General features: G+C 40.5%; 1 protein-coding gene and 1 long non-coding RNA gene across 7 annotated transcripts in view; both read right to left on the reverse strand.

The window, feature by feature from the left end:
* Positions 1–25,613, reverse strand: part of CARMIL1 (capping protein regulator and myosin 1 linker 1) — a 186,694-nt gene that overhangs the window by 16,298 nt on the left and 144,783 nt on the right. For 4 of the 6 annotated variants that reach the window (XM_066992706.1, XM_066992703.1, XM_066992700.1 and 1 more), the window contains 6 exons: positions 23,547–23,696; positions 10,793–10,810; positions 6,643–6,709; positions 6,126–6,322; positions 1,770–1,876; positions 56–488 (listed from right to left, as the gene is read on the reverse strand). In XM_066992706.1, coding sequence (XP_066848807.1) covers positions 56–488; positions 1,770–1,876; positions 6,126–6,322; positions 6,643–6,709; positions 10,793–10,810; positions 23,547–23,696 — 972 coding nt within the window. The remainder of the gene's footprint in view (positions 1–55; positions 489–1,769; positions 1,877–6,125; positions 6,323–6,642; positions 6,710–10,792; positions 10,811–23,546; positions 23,697–25,613) is intronic. The other 2 variants (XM_066992704.1, XM_066992702.1) reach the window with 1 other exon arrangement.
* LOC136790150 (uncharacterized) lies at positions 11,143–23,538 on the reverse strand. The gene is made up of 2 exons (XR_010829574.1): positions 13,268–23,538; positions 11,143–13,237 (listed from the first exon to the last, which is right to left on the reverse strand). It is a non-coding gene; the product is annotated as an uncharacterized lncRNA (long non-coding RNA).

Below are 25,613 nucleotides of genomic sequence, written 5' to 3' on the forward strand. Positions count from 1 at the left end.
ACCTAGCTCTTGTCCATTTTTTACAACAACTCAAGAGAAATCAAACTGCCTTCACCTTCTGAGCAGAGGCTGCTCTCTTCTCCTGCTTGGCTTTCATTTCTGCGAGAAGTCCACTGCCCATCACCTGCACGCCATACCTCCGGCCTCCTTGAGGGCTTCCTTTGCTGTCACCCCTCTCAGCCTTTGCAGCATCATCTGGCTGTGCCTCCTCCAGCGAGTCTGGTGTCTTTAATTCCTCAGATCGCTCCGTACCGCCGTTCTGCTCTGCAGGTTTCGGCTCCTTCTTATTTGTATCCACAGCTGGGCTTTTTGCAGCAACCTTGGGTGAGGAGGGCTCCTCAGCCACCACCACAGTCTGAGGACGTTCAGATTTGGAGCCCCTTGATTTGATTAAGTTAAGGAAGCCGCTCTTCCTTGAGTCCCTTTTCTTCTTCTCATCACCTGCTTCGCTGGGCTCGCTGCCATCTGAACTTTTAGTCGACGGTCTCCTGATAAAAGACATGGACATTTCAATCTCTTCGTCACTCCCCTCCCTCTTCTCTTTTAAACAGCACAGAATGACTTCTCCTGGGCAAAGCCAACCTTTTGTATGATCTACGTGTTGCCCTGGGCTCAGTCATTAGCAGGTGCACCTAAATTACAAACTGCATCTTACAGGCAGAGCATTCACACTTGAGGGGAAAGCTGAGCACAGAGCATGTCTGCATACAAGCACCCCAACTGGAAAGAGCCACCGGTGAAGCAAATGGAGACAGGTAATGGGGGCTGTGAAAAGATCCCTGAGCCACGCACATGGCCAGGGATATGCGAGTTCACAGGGACATCTGAAATAAGCGGCTGGCAGGAGCCCAAGGGAAGCACAGGAGGATGCCGCAGCCTGCCAGTACCCTGAACTTAACCTGGCTAATACATTTTTCAAAGCTACCACGATTTTACCACTACACAGAGTATGTCACACATGGCTTCACATGTCACTACAAATATTTGTAACACACTGACTTTAAAACACTTGCCTTTCCTGCCACTGCTGTCCACCAGCTCACACCTACCATTTTCCTTAATGGACATCTCATACAGTACAGAAGGGGTCACTCCAAGCTGTCCAGAATTTGCCCTAGCTTTCTCATTTATTTATGGAAGTATTTATGTATGCATTGATGTATAAATCCAAGCATGCATTAATGCAAGAACTTCTAGATGCATGCATCTGCAAATATACAACCAAGTACAAAGCAATTGTGTAAGCCAGATTTTTCCCCCTATACAAAGCTAAAGGAGACGTATCTTCCAGACAAACATATTTCCTAAATTTGGAGTACTACAAACTCATTAAATGTATCTTTAACATATATTACTAAAACAGCATAAATCTACTGTCATTGACCACAACAGCGTGCCCGATCAATCCTTACTAGATAGCCACATCCATGTGTGCACTACTGGCACTAGAGAGGAGAGCCTTGACCAATATACCGCTCTGCTTTAGCTCTAATGAGCTCCACTGAAGCGTAATATGAAGCCAAATGAGTTATACAAATACCTGCTAGTCAATAACCCTCTCCACATGGCATACCAAAGCAATTTATTTCAAAGTAGTCATTTTTAATGGAGGGTAATTGAATTCACAGTATCTTAGACTATTAAGGTATTTTCTGTCTTTTACAAAAGCAACCCTGAATATTGGGAACAGAAATCAAATACGACTTAGAATTGCTACTTTCCCAGCTATCAGGATAGATTATTTTAACTATTTTTTTAAATTAACTTACTTTGAATCCATTTTTGTGACTTTCTTAGTGAAAAATTCGTCCACGCCTTCATCCACTCTTCCCATGAGACCGTTCTGATCCCCTTCTGGAGGCACTCCAGCAGATACCTGACAGAAGAAAATACCTCTCTAGTGTAAAATAATTCAAGTGCATTTGTTTAAATTATAATTATTAATAATTAAGACATTATTAAAGTTGCACGTGCCAGCCAAACCTCAGTCAACGGAAGCACCAGCTCCTTTACTCAGGCCAGTTGCCCCACTATATCAAACACAAAGTAACACAAAACAACAGTGGCAAACTGGGTAGTGCAACCAAATACTGGATGAGACTAGGAATTGAATGTCCTGGGCTTGTGAGAGTAGAGCAGTAATTAAGACAGAAATGAAAAAAGCAGTTAAAAAAAAATAAATCCTACTCTGTGTGTTTGCAGTGGTCACCTGCAGAGAACATATTTTCAACAGCTATTTTTTTCCCTGTTCAGAGAAAAACCATGTTCTGGATTTGGAGATTTAGAAACAGAGCTCCAGTGGGCTAACAGAGTCTTTTAAAATTCATTCAATCCATAACATCCAGTAGCAGAGAGTCTAAATACAGAATTCGGTGTTTCACTTCAGGAATCGAACCCAGATTTTCGCCGAGCATCTAAAAACCTGCCCCCTTTCTTTGGTTTCAGCACCCACATTTTGAACGTGGATGACTGAAGGCATCTAAAAGAAGCTGAGTTAGCGGTACCTGCCAACCACCGAGGCCCTGTGAAGATCAGTCGGTGTCTCTGTAGCCTCCCGAAGATGAAACACGCCATCTCCTGGGAGGAATTTGCACGTGGTCTAGCTCCTGCATGTGGCTTTGATGAAAAGCTCTATTACGAGCAGAGAAACTTCCTTCAATTTAAAGGACGTATGAAACCCTTTCAGGTGACTACAAAGGATGCCACAAGGCCCAACCCAGTTGTATTCTTGGTAGTACTGATGACCAGGAATTAGTCTGCCACAAAATAGTAGGATTCACGATTTGAAACAATTTTAAGTCAAGGAACCTGCTAGTTGCCACAGCAGTTCAGAGTAACCCTAGCTTCCCTTTTCAGCTGGAATACAGACTGGTTTCCAAGCCTCTAAAAAGAAAAACAACCACTCTAAAAACTCACAGTTAACGTAAAACCCAGCCTCATTAATCCAGGATGACAGCCTGCATATGAACTAAAGCTTTGACACGTCTGTTAAACTTTTTAGCTTCCAGTGGCTGAATCTTGTTAGAAGCCTAGTATTTACCTGGCCACCAGAGACAATAATTAATACTTTGCTGATTCTTGCTGTATTAATGTAATTCTAATCAGACAAGACGCTATTTGGTAAAGACTGCTTTATTACCTGCATGTTTTCAATTAAAAAAAAAAGCATGATATCTATTAAAAAAAAAAGTTTTTTCCTAAGAAGCACAGTGATTTCTCAGACTTCCAACTCTTGTCACCTTTGTTTTTTTTCCAGAGAACTTGTTTAGCTGAAAGATGTGAAACTAGGCAACCATGCATGCCCTGACATCTGTTTTGGTCATATCAGTGCTCTTTGTCCCAAGGTAAGTGTTTGACTTCCCTCACAAAAAATGGTTGACACTGACATCAGCAGAAATAAGAAAGTATTTGACGGTTTCTAAGGATGAATATTAAACTGTTTCTCTAGACAGTAAGAAAAAGCATCTGTGTATCAAAGGCAAGTCCATTTCCCAGAGCAATGCAAGAATCCAATAATCCACTGCAAACGAGATCTACCTCAAAACAGAAAACATTTTGCAACTGAAAAAGCAGCAAGTTCCTAAAAATGTACTAAGGATATACACAAATGTTGGGGTCTAATAAGGTATGCAAGGCACAGAATTTTCTTATAGATGTTTACTGCAATGCCTGTTAGTGTTCAATGTTAAGGTAAAAGACTAAGCTCTGGTTTATTTCATCCCTTTGGCTCCTAATGCTAGGAGAAGGGGAAAGAAAAGGGGAACGGGAAAGGTGGTTAGTTTGTGTTTGTCATATTTCTTTTAGCCTAACTTTAAAGGTGAGCCCTCTATGTTCTTCACTAAGGAAGAATCAGGCCTGAAAGAAGAAATAAAGCGAATCAGTCTGTTTGTTACATGCTCTTCTCTTTCTTGTACTAGATCCTCACACATGATTGAAGAACCCATCAGGTGAAGATCTCAACAAAAACTGAATTATAAACAACTGTTTCATCATATTGTGCAGAAGCATATTGGGGATGCTGAGTTCTTCTTTTCTCTCTCTCTCAACACTCATTTCAGGGTATACATTTCAGTATACAGCCTGACAGAGCTATAAAGCTTTCTTCTGCCCATCCACCCCAAGTTAAAAATCTACATTTTCTCCTTTTTAGCTTCCAGACTACAGCAACTCCCAGAATACAAGTCTGTTTTTCAGCAAAGCCAGAGAAGTACAGCTATCATCATTTGAGATTCCTTAAATTACCCAATGGAAATAATGGGAACAGGAAACAACCAAACAGTCCTGCTTTAAGCAGTATAAAAGTTTAAAGAGAAAAAAAAAAAGCTATGCAAATAGTTTAATCTTTTGATTCAGTTAACACACCCCCAAAACATTTGTTCTGGGTGGACATGAAGCCATAAGTTTTGGCTAAGAAAATCATGGCTTGCAAAGGGAAAAAGCAAACAAACAAACAAACAAAAAAAAACCTTAACTGAAATCCCAGATCCATACTGGGCAAAGCAGGGATCTGAGATTGTGCCTCTTGCTTCTCAAGTGCTTCTCCTAACCATTGCTTTCTATAGCATCAGACTGGCAAAAGCATCAGCAAATCAACTCTGCAAACAATGACAGAGTCCACTCGTAACTCTAGACTTGAAAATTTGTCTGTCTCATTTTTGGAAGCATCAAGCAAACATCTCAAGTCTTTTAAAGTTTTGTTTAGATTTGTTATCAGGTCTGAACAGCTAAGGAATTAAATGGTCCATCAAACCAGACAGGGACAAATGAGTTTCAGTAACAACAAAAAAAAGTTTGTTTCAATTTCTGCAACTATTAACCCCCTATTTCCTAATTAATTCAATACGGATGAGCGTTCCCAGAGCATTGCATTGTCATGGGAAGTAGCACTTCCTCTTAACAAGAGGTAAGCTTTTTGTTTCTGTCAAGCAAGATATTTTATTTTCTGGTCGCCAGCCTATTAGCAGAGCACTTGCCCTCCCATGCCCCCACTCCTTCCCCACGCTTACGCAGGTGGCACAGGATGCGCTGAGTAAGTTCAGATGGGAAGCAAGTGTAGCAACTGGGAAAACACGTGCATTCTGCAGAGTTGGAATCAGATGGAGTAAACACAGATGCGTTTTCCCTACAACGTGAAGACCAGTCTGTCCTCCTGCTACCTCTATCCTTCTCTGTAAAGGGCAAGGGAATGGAAAGTTGGCTTGCGTTTCCCCCTTTGCTTCAAGGTTTCTCCACTCCCAAGTGGTACAAAAAACCTGCCTTGTGTGATCTTTCCCAGCATTAAGGAAATCTTCAAGGGTCCTCTCTTCCAACAATCCTAAGGCAGCAGACGAGGCCACAGACATTCATTACTAGGCATTATAATTCAGAGAAGCAATATCTGCCCCTAGATAAGGGTTATTTTATCATATCAGCTCTGCTCTGTTGCCAGGAGATAGCTCTGTAACTCCTCCAGATCTGTCCTTATATACCCTGAGGATATACCATCACAGAAATAAATCTTCTTGATGTGGTATGCCAAGGAAATGGAACTGTGGGAACTCCACACACGTATACTTGGGTTCACACCAATGCCTTTCACAGACAGATAGTGCTCTGTTTCGCTTTTCTAAGGCAGGCTCCAGCATGAAAAGCAGATCTGTGACTATGCAGATTTGCTGGCCCAAACATCACCTTCAGCTAGGGAGCTGTGGGAAGCTGGGTGTCACAGGGTAGCTCCTCTGAGAGCTGATAGAAATAGGAATCCATGCCAAGTTACCAAGTCTTAAAGCAGGCAGAAAAAAAAAAGATTAAGACTTAGCAAACCCTTGCAATATATTTGAAATGTTTTGTGGTATTTCATGAGTTTCCTGTGAAAGCTCCATGTACTTCCAGAAACTGCTTCCATTAAAAAACAAAAGTAAATAAAAAAGGATAAAACCAACCCTGGGTTTAGGCTGTGTCAAACAAGACAAAAAGCTTGTAATAGGGATTGCACACTGAAATACATGAATACCAGAAGAAAAACTAAGAAGTTGCTTATAGCTTTTAAAACTTTAACATTTGTCCTCATTACTTTGCAAGACATGACTCATGGCAAAAAGCAATCAACAGACAACATCGCCAACAGGATTTTGATGTAGACTCACTGCTGCTTGGCTGGGCTGCTGCTTTTTATTCCTTTTGGGCCTTAATTTTGTGAAGTGTTCGAGTTTTCTCCCTTCTTCTGATGGCAGCTCTGAAATGAATCCAGACGTTCGTTTGTCCGGCCTGCTGGAAGGAAACGGTGGGTCTTCTATATGGATAGGTACTTCTTCCAGTGCTTTATCTAGATCAAATTCCATTTCTAAGAGAAATCAAAACTTTCTAATTAGACTTAACATGCTGTTTAAAACAAAAGACAATGCCATTCCTTTCTTTTGTGGTAAACAGTTATGAACACGTTTAGAGAACGTGTTCAGCCACAACACGTTTGTGAGCAGACAGAGCATTGTGAGCAAGCACTTGCTACCAGACACACTAGAAGATTCACGAAACAAAGCAAGCAACATGGCCTCAAATGCACTCCGGAGGGAGGGACAGTCTTCTGTGCTTCTGAATAAAGAACTATCTAGAAGAATCTCAGCAAGCAAAGAAGCAGAAAGATTTTATGAAATCCTCACTTACCAAAAGCTCTGGACACCGGCCGGAGCATTCTACTGTGGATGCTTTTCCTTTTTGACTTAGGAGTCATCTGTCAATATAAAATAAAAACAAAGGACTTCAGCAGACAGAAGAAATAACAAGGAACACTTTTTCCTTTCTACACAGCAAATCTGTTCTCGAGATCTGATTGGATTTAATAGCAGGAAGGAATGTTTTTTTTTTCCTCCCCTTCTCAAACATTCATAACTTTTTCTAAATTGGCATTTTGTTGAACTGACTTTGAAAATGAAGCAGGGAGGCAGTTATTCTTCCCACTAAAATCTTAGGTTGTAAACAGGATAATTAATTTAATTGTCCAACCATTAACTCATTGATCCCCAACTGTAAAACAAGGTAGCTATTAAAACCACACCTTTGCATATGGGATTACGAGGCATGGAAAACTTAAGTAATTACTGTGGCCTCTATTACACAGTTAATGACAATACAAGGGACCAGTCCTTGTTCTGGCTTTTACTTTTGATATAAAATACACTTCCTCAGCTAGTGACATGCCTCTGGGAAGGATTAAAATCCAGGTGTCTACGCTTCTGGATACCATCACACAGCTCACCAAGCTTCCCTAGGAAAATATAGTCTTGGAGCATGCAGCCCTTCAAAATACCGTAAATACCATGCCAGGGTTAGTGATACCACCAGGAAACACACGACTTCCCTGCACTTTAGATACACTAAGGTGTAAAGTTACCTTTACATACATTCAATGTATCTACGATAAGTTACGTGCTATTCTTCTTCTCACCTTCACATTACCAGAAAAAGGAATATGTTGCCTTTAGAGCACAAATACCCAGACTTAAGACTTAGTTTTGTTAATTTTGGAGGAAAGCTGCCCTTATTTTCTTGCCTGAACTCTTGTCTGCGTGGCAATTGCCTGAACTCCTCTGAAAGCTTGCGTGGCAATAAAGACTTTTTGCTACAGGAAACTGTGCATTGACAATTCTGAACCTTTTAACTTAGCTCAGCATTTTAAGACTTGTAAACCAAAAGCTGAGGTGTATGTTTCCTAAGGAGTTAATTTAAAGTCACTTGGCTCCTGTAAAGACAGGCTCTCTTTGTGGCAGAGTCATATTTGCTGGCTTCAGTGACATCTGTATACTTCCAACACGTCCACTCACTTTCTAGCCCTACCTAACGACTTCAAATGTGGAGTGACAGTCAGGAAGCTGGATTTTGTTATGGCTCACAACTCATCAACAGAATTGTTAATCAAGTTTAGTGTTATCAATTTTAAGAGAGCCAGAAAAGGCATAGTTGGCACTGAAACTTCAGACAACATGAATTTTTAAAGTTAGGCATTTAATAGTTTTTCCTTATGGAAAGTTCAGTGCCCACGCTCACACGTACTAAATTTATGCTCCCACCAGAAGTAGTGAGAAGGATTATTATGTCACTATTCGCAGGGTTTTGCTCGGGGTTTTGACAGATTTTTAGAACAGGAGAGGTATTACCTGTCGTCTCAACGTCAGAAAAGGGCAGCCAGATTACAGAGTGGGCAGTGATAGCACCGTCCATGCAACAGAGCTGTGTTTTTGCTGCCATGAACATCACCGGCAGAAAAAGATACCTTCAGCTGCAGGTTTCTACGTCCACATTTGACAAGCATCAGTTCATGATAAAGTAACTTTGTGATCAGACAGGAAATAGCTTGCTACCTGAGGAGACGTACCATGAAACTAATGAGCAGGCAAAGTGCTACTGCAGCAAAAGGTCAGACGCTACTTTGAGAGCTAGCAATAAACCAAATGCAGGGTTTATCTCATGATAAAACTGGGCTCATCCAAAACTGGAACAGCTGAAGGCATTTGCACCTCTTGCGATGGTGAGCTGAAGCAGCTCAGCATTTGGGGTACAACAATTAGGAGCCACCACCAGTTGCACTTCCAGCTGCAGCCTATTTCTCCTGGTAATGTATATTTACACTCATTTTGGCCTGTTTGCAACTTCTTTCTGGTAGTGCAACTGGAAATTACATCAGGATAATGCTGCGATTCATGTGCTGAAGAAGATCAGGAAGGAAGACAGGAAACAAGGCTGACGGTAGGCTTCTGATAGCTCAGGAACTGCATGTCCAGTGTCCGCAGTGCTCTTGGATGAACACAGACAAGCTGAGAGCCCTGCCTTGGCCCAGGGCACCAATGCAGAACAGCACAGGTTAAGTTTTGAGGCTCCTGTGCAGTGACTTGAACACTCCAAGATACCCCTGAGAGCCAGGAACCGGATGACTCCATCTTCCTTCCTAAATGAGAAAGAGCCCCCAGATGACCCTGCAGAGCTTGTGCTGGTGCTCAGAACCCTTTATCATCGCTGTAACTTCCCGTCAGCCTGGCACAATCCATCAGCAGCTTGGTTGCTGGGGATAAAGGCAGAGGGATAGAGATGCCTGCCATTTGTTTTAACAGCATGAATATAACAGCTACACATACACTTTCATTGGAAAACCTTCTGTTTTCTAGCCTGTTTAGGAAGTGCACAGATGAAACACTTCTTGTCAAGTGAATTTTCTAGATAGCACTCAGAACAAAATGGGTCAAAGCACTAATTTAAATAGGCCAGTGTGCTCTTTCTGCAAAATATTAGACCATCTCTGCTTCATATCTCAGACAGTGTACAGCACACTACAGCAGCACGGCACGTCTCACTACCAGAGGAGATGTCTGAACTCCTCCTAGGGAAGGATCTTGGCCCTCTCCAGCCTGAGCTCCATTTCCCATAGTTGAGGGAAGCTGCTCAGGTTGGGCACATGCACACCTTGTGCCTTCGCACCACCTCCGGCCACACAAACGCAACTCAGCTCTACTGCCTCCCCTTTCAACCCAAGGCCTGTACAGGGGAATAGCTGTTGGCATCAACCTCCCCTCCTTGACTGCTTCCACATCTTCCAGCGACTTTCCACCACAGCAGGCCACCTCCTAAAGTTTTTCCTTGCTTTGCCTACTTTTCTGTGAGCACACTGCAGGCTGCCTGGCAGAACAGCTAAAAAGATTAACCTGTGTACCTCTATTTCTTGGAAGCCCTCGAGGAGGTCTGCATGCATGCATGCCGCAGCTCTCTCTGGAGATGGCTCCATGGAGTTACCCCTCAGGCCACTTTAGAGTTAGGCAGTTTCATGCATCCAAGCTACCTTTAAACTCCTAGGATCTCTTCTTAAATGGATCACTGCTCACAGATTTCTTCTCGACTCCCTTCTTCACAAAGCTATCTGAACACTCTTGAGTTTTCTTAAGTTATCTTACCAAATGTGGAAGAACATCAGTGTCTCGGGGATTAAGAACAACAACCAAGGTCACATTTTAAATGCTTGAAGCTTTGTTTCTAGTGCTAGAAACTTACATGCCTTTAGCAACAGAGTCTTACACACTACATTCCTTGATTATACAGATAACGGGAACTACTCTCAGTGCTTAGGGATGTGCTCATTTCCATCTTTCTCTCCTCCTCCTCCAGAATCATTTATATTCAATCCTATTAGAGATGTTCCATGACTCTCTTGTCATTCTCGTCTTGAAAGACTTACATTAATGAACAACTTCTCCCTCTCTCTCAAAATTCAGCTCCCCAACCCATCTCCCCCCAGCCCTCCTTCCTGCAAAACTACATATGGATTTTCAGCTTTGAGAAGGCATTAGGGGTGACAGCAGGTGAGAAGAGCTTTCAAAATCTCAAAGCGATTCAGTCAGACAAAGAAAACACACCTGAGCAAACTCAGAGATAACCCATGACATCTCTTGCACCTGGAACTTGCTATGTCAAGAAAACCCTAGTTTATGCTCACTCTTAAGCCGTTGTTTCATCAAGCTGTGTGATGCTTGAACATAAAACCCAAGCGATAGATTCTCTTTCTGAGCAGTAACACTCCTGCTTAGATCTCATCAGCACTCTGCTTTGGTTTGGTCTCAAAGTCAAGAGATGCTTTAAATTCAAACGCTGTGCTGGCTGAGCCTTCTTGTAAAATCCAATCTCATTCCTAAACTGCTGCCTATTTCTTTTTGTAAGTGCAGATGGATGGCACTAGAGTCTCCCAGGAGACTAACACAGTAGTACAGAGGCAAATGGAGCACAAAAACGCAAACAAGTAGGCCAGAAACAGCAGAGCTAAAAAAATACTTACACTTGTACAGCAGAGAGTCTCCATGCAGCAAAAAAGAAAGAAAAAAGAATATGAATGGGGAAGACAAAGCAATAGCAGTTTTCAGGAAAGGAGGCAAAACCAGAGCTCACCAAAATAAAGGAAACTAAAGCCAAAACACTTAAAAGTCTTAGCAGGAAAGGTGACATGCAAGAATGAGGTAAAAATCCGTTGCATTCGGAGGTGCTATACATTTCTTGTTTCCAGGGGCAATCAGAGATGGATGTGATTTCTCTTGCTTTATCTATACTGGGACAAACTCAGATTTTCAGATGTTTGTTTCCAATATATGGCACTCACCAATGGTGCCAACCTGCCACCTGCTGTCCTAATTTACTGTTTTTTTTTTTTTTTTTTTTTTTCAATTTGCTGGAACCAGTGGTGAGAGAGGTTTTATTCTGACACGTCCTAGTCTGAAGGAGGCTTCTAAATTACAGATTTGTAGTTTGTTGTGGAAAGTGGGAGACTGTGGAAAACAAAACAAAGCCTCTCTTGAAATACTGAAAAGGAATGCGAGTATGTTCTTTTAAGGTTGAAATAATCCTACTATAAAAAAGAGGTCCAAAGTGACAGTATTTCTCCTTTCCACACGAAGGTTTAGAGGTGCAGACCTTTCAAGGGCTTTTGGCACACTAGAATGATGCTATGCCATTAATAACGTGCGACCTTTCCTCTCCCCTCCAAAATTTATAAAGAAGAAAAGGCACAGCCATCACATGAAATGAAGCGATCCCATAGCCCATCTCTTTGGTGGCAGATTACACATCCAGTCACACTCCTTCTCAATTTAGAGTAAAATTGTAAGAGGAAACAGTTATTAGGAGCGTGGCTTTGTCTTCAAGTCAAACGAGAACTGCAGATATTCGTACAGTGTCGGTGCTAGAAGTCAATATTCGTGCTCCGGTTTAAACTACTCAGCAAGGAAGCGCTGCATTTTTAAATGGATATTGCACTGGGGTTTAATTACCAGCACCAAAACCAGCCTGCTCATAACACGAAGTTCATCATTTAGTTGTTGAGGAGGCACTAAGGTCAATTATTCAATGCTTTGACATTTTCAGCAGTAATGACCAACTTGTCACAGTTCATACTTCTAAGCTTAGCTGCAGCTAGAAGTTTTAAAGATCAGATGGCAAACTTTGAATGGCACAAGCAGCACTGGCGCACAGAACCAGTCAAAGGACTTTTTTTCTAACTGTCCTTAGCGTTTTTATTTTTATTTTCTCTTACCATCCAAAAATTTGTGCAGAAGTTCTCAGCTAACAGTGATTCAGGCAAACCTCCTCATACTCCTTTTTTTGTATGCAATCCTCTCTCTCCCTCTCCCCATCTCCCTGCCAGACCCCACGTTCTTTCTCTTGCCCATCTTCTACACTACCATTCACTAGGGCTAGTCTGAGGCTCCCAGGGAGACTGCAGAATTGAGAGAAACATCTCCGAAACCAAAACCATCTTAAAAATAAATCTCCAGCACACTTGAAAAACCATTCTGCAACGCAGCTTCTCTTTCAGGCAGTGCTCTTGGTAGTACTCCGGTATGTTCTGTGTAGGTCATGCATAGGCAGGGAAGTTATTTATATTATACAAGCAGCTGGATGTGAGATTAGGACCAAAGTGCAAAGCTCTGCACATACCAGGAAACAATCCCAGGTCTGGGGGAGTTTGCAGCCCGTGGTCCTGGTCCTAGCAAGGACCTATGGAAGTTCCCACCTTTCAGGCTCCAGTGATCTCACCTGAGCTGCTTAAAAGCTAAAAGGTGCTAAACAGCTTGAGTAAGGAGGGAGAAGGAGGAGGGAGAAGCACGCAGCAGGCAAAAGGCTAGACAAGGAACACCATTAAGCAAAGCAGAGGTGAAGGGACTTGCCTGAAGCCACCTAGAAGTCTGACTGCACCGCAGGGAGCCTACTCCCAGAACATTTTAAACCACTGCTAAATTATTTCAGATGTATGTGTTTTGCAGGCCACGTCTTGGTAACTGGCATCTCGTCAGAAGTCCTTGTTTTGTGTTTTGTCTTTTTTTTTTTTTTCCTGTAAAGAATCCTGACCTGCTAAGCTGCCATGATACCAATCACCATTTCCCACGGTTCCTCTAGTAACTACCTTTGACAGAGATGTCACACATCTGTTGTCTACTTCAGAAACAAAACAAACAACCTTCAGGTGCTTGTCATAAAACAGAACAGCAAATTGACCAACTTTGCTTTTTTGCATCTCAGTTTTTGGACACACAGGTATCTTACTCTCCCAATAAAAGTGTTAGAAAGTTGCTACTGCTTGCTTCACTCACTGAAGGTTTTATAACGTGATTTCCATGGTAAAACCCTCAGCATAGCTTGCAGAAATTCAGTGATGTATTTCCCACCGGCAATGCTGATGTCCTGAACCACCACCACCATCCTTAGAATCTCCCCCTAGAGTGCCATTGTCCTTGGGAAGCTAACTGCAACGCCAAAACACAGGACAGCCAGCTGAGTGTTTTAGAGGAGGGATGAGTTTTAGAGGAGGGATGAGAGCACAGCCACAAATAACACAGTTTGGAAACCAAGGCCAACCTGTGACAGGCTGCTCTTTGTTGGCACAGTTGTCCTGAATGCACGGGCTACGACATTTTTACACCAGCAGAGGACCCAGTCCTGACCTTTTATTTCACGGTTTCGTCTTTTGTATGGAAGTACTATACATTTTTATATAGAGTAGATAAATATGGCATACAAATAATCCACACATGAATTTAAGGAGTCTGCTGCTTTTCTTTGCCCTCCCTAAGAGTTAAATTTCTAGAGAAAGAGCTGTGGTTCAGGATTAATTCAATTAGTCTCATCTAAACCACCCTGACCTTTAGAGTTACTTTGTACAGTAAGATTTTCTGAAAGAAAAAGCGTAGTGCTGCAGTAAAATAAGCTCAATAGACTCAGCCTCGAGCTCTTTCATTTTGCTAGCCAATAAACATTTTTTTTTTTCTCCTACTTGCTGAAATGTGGCTCACGGACTGTATGATATTTTGCCAAGTATTTCCATGTATTCTTTTAATTAATAATTCTGCACTTTCATCTTTCAAGTCGTGTAAAATTTCTGCTAATAAATATTCCCACATATGGATATCCAAGGCCTTTATTATGAAGAGTAAAAAAAAAAAAAAAAAGGTGCATTAGTTAAACTGAACAGTTCCTTAAACTATTAAACTGAATTTTTTATTTCTTGTTCTGAATGATTATCCCACAAGGAAGCCTGCCTGCATCTATGTCACCTGCAAGAGAAAAAGCAATTCCCAGCATTATCAGTGCTGTTTTCCAGTTCCTTATGAAGAGGCTAACAGCATCTTCTGCAGCAGTTGAAAACAAAGAAACAGGATGGTTCCAACTGATTTACTTTACTTAAAAATTAAGTACAAAATGGGGAGCTGATGCAGATCAGACAGCACAAACTGTTTTTTAAGCCTGCTTGCTTATGATTGTTCATTACCTTCAGCTAGCAAATGCTAATGCAAAAATTACTTGGTTCAAGGCCCAAACTTCCGTACAACAAGATGAAAAAGCACTTGATTTCAGCAAACAGTGAGGCATGGGCAGTTGTTTAAGCTATCCTCAGGCAATTTTTTAAAGACAATGACCATATGCATATCAGGTACCCTGGGCAAGAACATCTTTAGAGCAGGTTTGAGGCAAGGTCCTACTGAATGGGAACTGTTGTACCTGGCTGCCCTACAGCTTCCCAGGACTGAGAACCAGCATGACTTCTGTACCTCTCCTTTTTCTCTACACCCTGAAGAGGACAAAAGCCTCCCGAAAGGATAAACATTCACCTAGGCAAAAACCACCAGTCATCTTTGCGCCATCATTAGACCTTTTGGGGGCAGATGATGCAACAGTTTTGCTTGCTCTGCAGCAGTGATATTTCAAAGGAGAAACAGTAAAGTGAAGAAAATCATCATAAAGAATCAGATGCAGATTACCTTGGATGGAGACTAGCAGCCTCTCTGCTCAGAATTATGATGGACTCTTTTTCCCTCAGGCTCACTTGAGCTGCTGCTCCTTTCTCCCTGAAATTTGCCTCAGACACCTTCCTAGGACACAGTAATTTTTTATGTCCTTCAGCCACTTTTGAGATACACTTCGTGAATATAAAGATTAAAAAAATATATCTTCTCAATTTTAAGTCTTGTCAGAAACTACTATATCGAGATATCTCCCTATTAAGATGGGGAGATGTCTCGATAGAGAACAAAATCGAGACACCCACCCTTTTTGATAGGGAGATATCTTGATAGAGAAATACCAAATATTCTATGCCTTGTATGGAAGGCAGAAATATTTGAGTAGACAGACATTTTGTTTCAAAACTAGAGTTTTTTCTCTAAAACAAACTGACAGACAGGGTCAATCATAAATGTCAAAGAGGATGGCAAAACTTGAAGGCTGATCTACACAGAGCTATCATGTAAATGGGATACATGATTTTAATAATGGTGGTTGGCCAGACAGTCATGGGAGAGCACGCAAGCCTAGCGGAGACAGAAACACCAGGCAAGAAGAAGAAGATGCCTACCATGTAAAACAGAACTGCTCACCTGCATGTGAAGAATTAAAAGCTGGCTAGAAACAAACCAGCAGATTCTGCAATTACCTGGAGCACATAGGCACAAACTTCCCCTGGAACATCCAAATACCAGGGTGTTGGAAACGACCCACAGCTAATATGTACAACATAATGAAGCTATCCTGACTCTTCAATCACTTTGTCCTCCTTTTCTGCTCAATGTTTTTAGTTTTCTTCAACATCTGCTTAGAGGGCTTTTTTCACCACTTTATGTGCTTTTGGTTTCAGATCAGCATTCCAATCCTGTCATCACTTCTGACTTCAAAAATTCACAGTAATTTAATCTTTACTCCCATGAAGTAAGATCTTAAAGCAGGGAGATACCCACCATTTTGCAGCGAGGATTTAGCTGACCTGAATAACAGAGAAAAAAGAATCTATTTACCTCTAAGTTTCCCTCTAGTCTGAGAGAAATGTTCTGAGAGAAAGCATGATAAATTTTTATATAGGATTATGTGACACAGTTGTCTGTGATAGCAGGGATGAGATCTGATGACTCAGAAGCTCTCTCCCAGCCTTCTGGCACTATGCACACCTGCTTTATTTTATAATTTCTGATTCAAGTAATCTAGTTCATTTTAGCCTCCTTTTTTGATGACAAAATATAGTAAAATCTAATAGCACTCTATAACTGCCTTCCTTAGTACTGACACTCTCTCTCTTCTTCCCGTGAGCAACTGTTCTTTACCCCCGCAATATGAGGTCTCAGTCTTGCCAAGCAGAAAATCACACGCTTCCTGTTCTGCATGAAACAGGAGCAACGAAGCACTCTCAGTAAGACAGAATTGTGCATGTGCTATTTTTAGGAGGCTTTCCAGATTTCAGAGTAAACTAGCCTGCTCCACACAATGCAGACAATGTAACCTGGACCAAACTATTCATTTGAGACACTGGCGGAATCAAAAAGCAGCAGAATCTATACAGAAAGCTCCTCAACCCCTTGAGAAGGCCAATTTGCCAGGTATTAATTGAATCAAGAAGCACTAAGACTGCAGACAGATGTGTGCTATAGGAGCAGCACCACCAGAGGTTATTCTCAAGCTCTTTGCTACTGTCCCTCTGCCGAGGGCTCCTTAATCTAGATTTTGCCAAGAACTCCTCCAAATGAGCTCTCACTAATCTGCCACGGGAAATACCAAGCAGTTTTTTTTTTTTTTAAACAGGGGCTGTGGAAAGGTGAATTCTGGATGGGACGGAGCAGCCAGGGGTGGCACAATCTGCAGATTTCACAGCTACACGAAGAAGACCTTTGTCAGCCACAAACTAACTTCTTAGCAGTATCTCCCTCTTAAAACCACAGCAGGAGAGCGTAACCCTCAAGTTTCAGTGCATGCTTTAGACGTTCCTTTAGTGTGACTTTTTTACCACGTGAAATAAAATGATGGAAACTCAGTAACTGCAAGACAACTACTGCCACAAAAGACAAACCTACACAGCCTCCTCTCCACCCTCAATATACGTCTGGGTCTATTCATTTAAAACAAAGAATCACTACTGGGGGAAGACAAGCTCGCGATGGAGAAGTGTCATGATGTAAACTGAACTCTCGACAGCTGCAGTTCATGATATTCATTTTAATCTAAGCAGAAAGCAGTCTGCAATTTATTTATTTAAACCCAAACACGTAGTGCTATTACTAGAAGCAGTTTATTATTTCCTTCCTTTCGTTCACATTGCAGCAACAACGTACCCTAAATTGTGAGAAAGAACTCTGGACTCACTTGGAAGTCTCCGTTGGTTTAAGAAAAATATATTCTATAGCAATTACCCATCACCTCCTTCCACTCAGAGACACCAAGAAAAGGCAATGAAAGTCAGTAATCTTTTAAATTGTTTCAGCTGGGAACACATAACCCCTCATGAGCCTGAAAGAGACTGTAGTGTGTGTCCAATACATGTAACAGACATTGAACAACCACAGACAAGGACCTCTAAGGGTTGTAAGGTCACTGCAAAACTATACGTAAAGGCACTCAGGAAAAGATAACACATATTTTTGGAATGGGTAACAAATATTTTCAATTAAAATTAATGTAATCATAATAGTAATGGTTAGTCTAACATACAAACACACGAACTTGCAAATGAACAAGATACTCCCAGATTCTGCCAAATGATCACACCAGCTCCCTTTGTCTCTTGCTTTCTCAGACTTGGTGCTGTATGTACAGGGAAGGCTTAGCCTGTGCTGTGTGCCTCCTGGTGATGTTTTCATATGCTGCCCGAGTTTGGGCTGAGTCAGAAATATTACTAGTCTCCCACAGAGGTAGATTTTCTCGTAGGCTTGTGATGGAGCCTTTTCAGAAGCCAAGAATACTCTCATATGCCATTAAGCCAATTCTTAGCTCCCCATAAAGCACTGTATTTGCTGTACATAAACGGCCCTTTTCTGCTAATGTATGTAAGAGAGAAGCTGAGGTGTCCCCATCGATTCAATCTGGCATTCATTCGGGCTGCTGCCATTGCCCTCATCCTTGGCTGCTCGTTTCTGCCGCTCAGGATTAGTTCTGGGCACTCAACCAAAGGACCAAGCATTCTGCAAACTAACCCAGGAAAGGAAACCTCTGGAAAAAGCCTAATTTTAAGCTGAATCAATTCCCACACCCAGTTTGTAGCGTGGCTGCATGAACTCTAGTACAAGTGTGCATGTGTGGGCTGGAAAGAAGAAACTGTGTACAGGGGAAAGTGGAAATGCCCTTCACAGCCAGAACAATGTTTTTTGCTGGATTAAGCTGCTTGTAGTGCTAAAGACTTTTTTTAGCAAGGGAGAACATAAGGAATCCAAGAGGAACTTTTTTTTTTCTTTTTTTCCAGCAAGTATTTAGTCTTTCTTCCAAAAAGCTGCCTATCTATGCCTGAGAGTATTCTGCTGCAGGCAACACAACATCAAGAATCAGATGTGGTAGTAGGTTAGGGACCCACATATTTCAGTTTTTCTTCCTACAGTATCAGCACACGTGCACATATGAACACGTCTTTACCTTTTCTCCTTCCTCTAGTGAAACTGACTGGAGGGATTTCTGTTCCTCTAATTTGTTTTAATTCCAATTTATTTTGGCTTTCGGGGATGGGGGCTTTCAGGTAGTGCTTTGTGAGTTTTCTGAATTTGGGTGTGGTGAATGAAATTTCTCACTTCTCTCTGAAAACACTGGGATCTATATACACTTAGTCTTCCCGTACCTGTGGATCGATACATCTTCATCTGGATACTGACCTCACATGCTAAATTTTTAACAATGGGTAGTTAGCCCATTTCCAGGAAAAAAATACATGCCACCTCCCTACAAAAGTTCTGTTATTTCTGCAAATATCTTTTCTACTGTACAGGTGAAACCTGTTGTTCAATAAAAGCTAAAATATTAATATAATGCACATGGGATTTTTGTTATTGTTGTTTTGTTTGTTTCTAAAGAAGCTTTCCTCCATTAAAGCCCTAGCACCACTTCTATGGTTAAAGTTAGAAATCGATGAGAAATGACTAAGATTCAACATTCATCACATGCAGACCTTTCCTACTAGCTACCAGCATTTTTGCAAATACATAGCTTACTGTTCCAGCATTTCAATCTTACACTGAAATCCTTTAAAGAAGATTTATAAGCAGACTTGTTGTGTATTATTATAACCTACAATTCCTCTTCATTTTTCAAATAACTCCCTATCGTGCCCCTTCATAATGCAAATAAAGTGACCTCTGCTTTGCTTTAAAAAAAAAAATACTTAGCGTGGCTGTATGCTTGTCACTGACTATAGTAATAACAATATAGAATTGAAATGGATATTTTAAAGAGGAAGAGTACACAGATTTCTAGTAAAAAAGCTATGGCCCTCAAAATTTTTCTTTACATGGTGACTTAGCTCTGATGATCTCCTTTTCATGTTCTGAAAACCAAATACTGGTATGGAACCTCAGATGATGGAGATACAGCCAGCTAACAGGGAATGGTCTGTTTTAAAGCCTGCCTCAAGCTTTTAGCTTGAGAATTTAAAAGCAAACAAACAAAAAATGAAACAAAAACAACAAAAAAGGCCTTTACAATGCAACTGTTAAAGACAGTCTAACAAAGATGCACTGTCACTTTTTGTTGAGGAATTAAGCACTATTCAATAACTCTTGCTTCTGCAAAGAACTAACGTTCATGAAAGAATAAATTACTACTAGATACATTACACCCAATGAAATCAGTTGGTATCTAACTAAACAATTACATGTACCAAGATACATGATATTCAACCTCAGTAAAAGGGGCGTTTTGTTTAGTTTTAAAATGCATGAATTATTTTAAAATGTATCACTTGTCATATACACACAAACATTCTGAAAAAATCTACTCTTTTATGAAGTTAATTCTTGATTGAGTCTAAGCTTTGAAAAGCAGGCCAGAGTTTTTTCCTTTAATCTATGAAAAACAAGTATTTTTTTGCATAAAGATTTTGCATTCCATTTTATTTGCATGCAACTTTTATCTAATGATTTATTACCATCGATGCAGCTCTAATTAAACGTAGACAACTAAGACAGCTGTAGATTATGGAAGCATCAGTTTACTGCACTGTGGCTCTGGGAGATCAGAGGTTCTTGAGTCGGTAACATTCAAGCTACCGTGTCCCACACTGGACCACTCAAACACCCACAGCGTTCTTCACAACTCCTTTAATGGACTAGCAAACTCTGATACAACTGACAAGTCTTTCATATCTTGGGCTCTCTGGACACAGTTAAAGGCAAGGATGAGAACCAAATCCTACATTGAAGCTAATCAGCTCTAACTACTCAGTTACTATATGCTATTTAGTATGTCCTAATTCCCACAACAAAAAATAAAAGCAGAAATAAGCTTGAAAAGTATTTTTTTTCCCCTCCCCAGTGCTACATTTTAAAGCCATAGTTGTGATACTTCATTCTGTCTTATCATTTAAGACATATCAAACTCAGAAGTGAATGGATGGCAACTCTGCTCTGGCATGGATATCCCCTGGGCTGCATCCAACTGTCCACCCTGCTTGAGAACATGTGGGTAGGCTTTACAACAGACCAGTACCTGTTTGCTTGCTTTATCTCCATCATCTGAAGTTTCAGACCAATACTCTGGCAGTCCAACTTTTATAAACAAACCTTCCTGTCTTCCAATTTCAATTAGTGTATAAGAACAAATAGCTCATAAGCATTTTATTCCAAATACATCTACCTCACTCAAAATTATTCACCTAGTTTCAGAGCTTCACAGTCTCTCTGTAACCATCAGACAAGCCAAAAATCAAAACTGAACCCTGAACCAGATTTTCTCCCAATTTGTTCAAATACAACTTCAAGGGGGGCTGGTGCATAACAACAAACTGTTGTATACATTGCCACAGCCAGAAAACCGATCCTCAAAAGGCTCGTTGAAGAAAACAAGAACAAAGAGAACAACAGGCTTGCTAAAAATAATGGACTTGCACATGAATCCAGTTTTGCAATTGAGGAAATAAAAACCAGCTCCGCCAAAATGATGGTCCAAGCTCAGCACCTCTGCAAAGCCCAAAATCTCTTCTTGCCCAAACATTTTGGCAAATAACTGGGGGCAAGTAGTAAAGATTTGTGGAAAATGAACTGCTCAGAACAGGAGAGTTTTCCCATCCTAGCAATACAATCAGTCTCATTGCACATTTAATAATCTTTTGATAACAGGAGATAGGTGCACAAACATGCAGAACACCAAGCTACAAATCAAGGTTTCACATTTGAGGTTTGCAGAATACGCAGCCAGCTGCACAAGCTACTCACAGTGCAAAGATGTGCTTAGGGATTTCCAGTGGCCAAACAAGACAGTGTTCTGGACTAATGCCATTTTGGATGTGGGCTCTAAATAGCTATTTCTCATTTAAGATTAAAAAATAATCAAAGGAAATTAGGTTCATAATTCTGGTTCATAAAACCATATGCTTCTCTTTCTAGTAAAATCTTTCAGGAGCATATCCGTTTCCTGCACTGACCAGCTCACAAAGCATTTACTGCTATCCCCTTTAGAAGATTGCTCATTTCCATGTAATCTGCATGATGCTTAAATGCCACAAATCTGGTGAATTTTTCTAAGACAGTATGTGAAAGCCATACAATTTCCCCATAGCTTAAATACATGACTTGTAAAGTGCTATCCTTCTGGGTGGAGTTAGTAACTTCACGTAAGGAATCTGCTCTTAAGATGCTTTTAGTAGTAAAAAGTGCACTAGCTCAGTACAAATACCTGTATTACTCAGCCTCCTGGGGCTATCTATTTATCTATGTATTTTTACAACAGCAACCAATATCACTTGCACCCAGGATGCAAGAATTAGCTCTTAAAAAGTGATTGCAGATTTTAAAAAAATGGATTCTTCAGCACTGGCTAGGATTACTGCCTTGTGTTTATTTGATGCTTCATTCTCTTTAGAAATTAGGTATTGCTGAGAATCTGGGTCACAGAGGTGTTTGAATCTCTGTGCGTGATGAGGGCAAATGAAGAGAATGAAGAGAGATATAAACACTTCTCAAGGTAAGTACAGTTAACATCTAATGCATCTTTTAGAGTGTAGACATCATCACATTTCCATTATTTTAATATGACCAAAGTGAAAGATAACAACACAGCGATATGATTCTTTCATATAACCATGGTGATATGAGGTAGAGACAAGAGCTATTTTTAAAATTTTCAGTATGACTGTTTTTTACAACCTGCAAGAATAAATTTAAAGGGGGAAGGTGGGGGCCAAAATGAGCGCTTAGTTTTTTTTTTCTATATACGAAGCCAGCATGCAGAAAAATAACTTACAGATACAGGGTTCAGATGCTAAATATTTTACTGGAATATCTCCCTCCCACAGGATTTAGGGTTCCAAATGATTACTGAATGTTAGCTACAGAAAGCTTATGGAACTTGATAGTACCACTGATGAGCCAGCTGATGCAGTCCACAACACACGTCTCACAGGGATTTGTGATGTTCAGACAAATATTGCATCAAATCAGATGTAGGTAAGGTACGAGATTTGCAAGGGGGAGAGAACTATTTAAAGCTGGTATTTCCAATGTTGGCGTGCTTTCATTTTGTACCTAAGCCAGGCTGACAGACAGCTGCTGCAGAAAAGAGCAATCCTGCTCCTTCCCTTCAGCTGTACTTGTCTGACTCTGCAGTTAATCTATTCAAAGAGGTGAATCAACTGAACTTAGTCTACGAAAAGATGTAACCCATTTTTTCTGCTATTTTAGCTTCTTGTGAAAGCGCACAACCAAGGAGCCAGGTAGGAGGGCAGAGGAGAAAGACCATCACTTGCAGCAGTGACCACCTATCAGACTGACTAAGTTATAATATGGAAGCGCTCCCTCAAATTCCTGTTTGCAGTAGAATTCCACAACAGACTGAGCTGGGTGGAGGGGAATTTGAGGTTGAAAACAGTTAGCAACCTTTTTATTTGGAATTCCGTGGGTTTACATCTTGTAAAGGATGGCATGGAGCCATCTTTATTATAAAGTTACAATGGGATTTTATAAGGCACTTCAATGACCTATGTTCAGCATTCTTACTAAATCTCACACTCCTAACTCAATTACTTTTGAAAAGCTTGCCTTGTAGGATCACTTGCAGCCTGGTCTTAAGGTTTTAAGACTTCTTCCATGCATCCAAAAACTGATTTAAAAACATCAACTTCTGTTCATGGCCAAAAATAAGACTTCCAGGCAGAAGCAATTTTTGTCATGGCTCGCATGAATCCACCTCAAGCAGAATGAAGACGAAAGCAGAAAACAGCATGCTGTCAAACGATAGCATAGTCCAATTTATTCCTGCAACTGAGCCTCTATGAAACTGTGGCCAATGAAAGAGATGTTTATTATATTAGTGTTATTATAGCACTTCATGCAAGAGAATGACCCTTGAATAGATACTAGGAAAGGAGAAGTAGGGAAAAAAAAAAGAAAAAAAAAAGCTTTTCCTTTGCTTAGCAGCAATGTGTAACTCAGACAAAATGTTCACAAACTAACATCTTTTTTTTCTTCCAGAAGCCAATTCTTACCTTCTGTTTCCTGATACCATGAAACAGCCAAATGGCACTTTAAAAAAACATTTTTCTTCCAGTAATTTGTATGTTTAACCAAACAGGCTGAGGAAATGTGTCTTACCATACAGGTGTCCAGATCCTCTAAACGTTCTACCTCTGTCAATTCCTCAACTGTGATGATCGAGCGTTTAGTTGGTTTTTCTTCAGCTAACTCAATTTCCATTGATTCCTGCTGTGGAAGCGGTTTGCCACGTCTGGTCAAATGGTCAGCCTGGATCAAAATGGTCAGTCAGGATAAAGACAAGAACATATCAATCAAACTTAAAGACAACAAACCAAACCAAATCAGAAAATGTGGGGAATGAAAGCAATCACAGATCCTAGAAGATCATTTAAAAGCTTGGTTGTGTCTGTTCATCTTCACACAGTTTTGGGGCAAGTATTTTTTGAAGGAAAAACCCTTCCATCACACATTCCAAGAAGGAAGAGAAGAAGTCTAATCAGAAAAGTAAAGTAAAAGACATCATACTTTTGTCTTATAATAACATTAAGGTCTACCTCAGCATTTATCCTGTCTTTATTATAAAGAAAGCAAAAGGGGTGGAAGAGAAGCTTTGTTGTGTATCTTTTTTTAAATTAAATTGTACAGAGACGTACAATTTCAGTTAATGTCAAAATTGTAAGCATACTCCATACGTGAAAAAGCGAGGTAGAATAATTTGTTCTCCATGTAATATGTATTATGTAAAAGAGTTACTTCCTATTGGACAAAGATGAGTTGTCACTGGACTGGAATGATGGCTATTCAGAGAACAGTGACCACAACCCAATTACAGTCCTTATTAGCAAGAGTGCAAATTGTACTCTTGGTTGGGTACAAAGATTACTCAGCCAGGAGTACAAATTCCCACCCCAAACAATAAGCATCTTTGAGCAGAATACTAAAGCTAAGGCAAATTATCAATAGCCTGATGGCAAATGAACAACACCCAAGTGACAGTAGTATGGAAGAAAGGAAAAAATAAAAATTAAAAAAAAAAAAAAAGGATTGAAGAGCAGGAATTCTTTCATGATCATTAGATGGCCAAAATGCTATGATGCCCTATTCAAAAATTGGGACAGCCTCGGTTCTGTTTCGCTGAAGAAATAGGTAGGGATTAACACAGGGAAAAAAAAAAAGGAAAATACTGATAGATCCATAAGTGTGTTGTTTTTTTTTTTTTTAAGTATGAGAGAGAAAAAACTCAAACAATAATAAAATGCAGTATCAGACCTGCATAACCAAAATTGTTACTAAGAATATAGAGAATATTATATAGAACACATTGGACTGTGATTAAAACAGAGTGAGTTCATGTAGTCAGTAAAATCATGAAATATTTTCTAGTTCTGTTGGTAAAGAGAATACTACATAACATTCATTACAAGCGTTTGAAGACCAGCTGACCCAAATTAGTTGGTTACAGAAGCTTTAGAAGTGGCAGCTAGGGAGAGCTGTAGTCCACTGCTCAGCATCAGCAGAACTCCAGACAAACAGCGGATTGTAGTTCTGTTTAACATCAAAAGGGTAAACAGATGACCTGAGTAAATTATAGCTCATTTAGTCTAGCATCTGTATAAGCAAAAACAATTGGAGAGCTGTTACGGATTTTTCTTTAATCACACTAAAATAGCTGGAATAATAACAAATGCTAATCATCATCACTTTAGGCAAACACGGGTATTGTCAAGCAAGGCTCATTTCTCAAATGTGCCTCAAACACAACTGTGTCAACACAGCACACAGATGTTTGTAGGTGGCTGAATTACTACTGCGTGACACTCCAATTTAAGGAGTTGTTACAGAACTGTATCAATGCATTTAATCTTTGCTTTATTAAGATTTGGCTGTCAGCTCTCAAATTGCAGCTCTCAATTGGAGATTAACACTGACAAATTCCACAGGAGTTCTTCACGAGCATTTTTGAGATCCATACTCTTCAGCATTGTCATCAGTGGCACTACCCGAAATAATCTGCGGCTAGCAGAAATAGAGGAGAGTGCTAAACAGTAAAAAAGGACATGCTACTAATGCAGGCCAAAATGGATCACATGCTAAATCAACTCAAATCAAATGTACAGCTCCTTAAGAACAAAGAGCACTGGCCTTTAGCTATAGACACCATCCTGAAAAGAAGGACTGACAAGC

This window comes from Anser cygnoides, chromosome 2, assembly GCF_040182565.1.
Source record: "Anser cygnoides isolate HZ-2024a breed goose chromosome 2, Taihu_goose_T2T_genome, whole genome shotgun sequence".
In the NCBI taxonomy this organism is placed as follows: domain Eukaryota; kingdom Metazoa; phylum Chordata; class Aves; order Anseriformes; family Anatidae; genus Anser; species Anser cygnoides.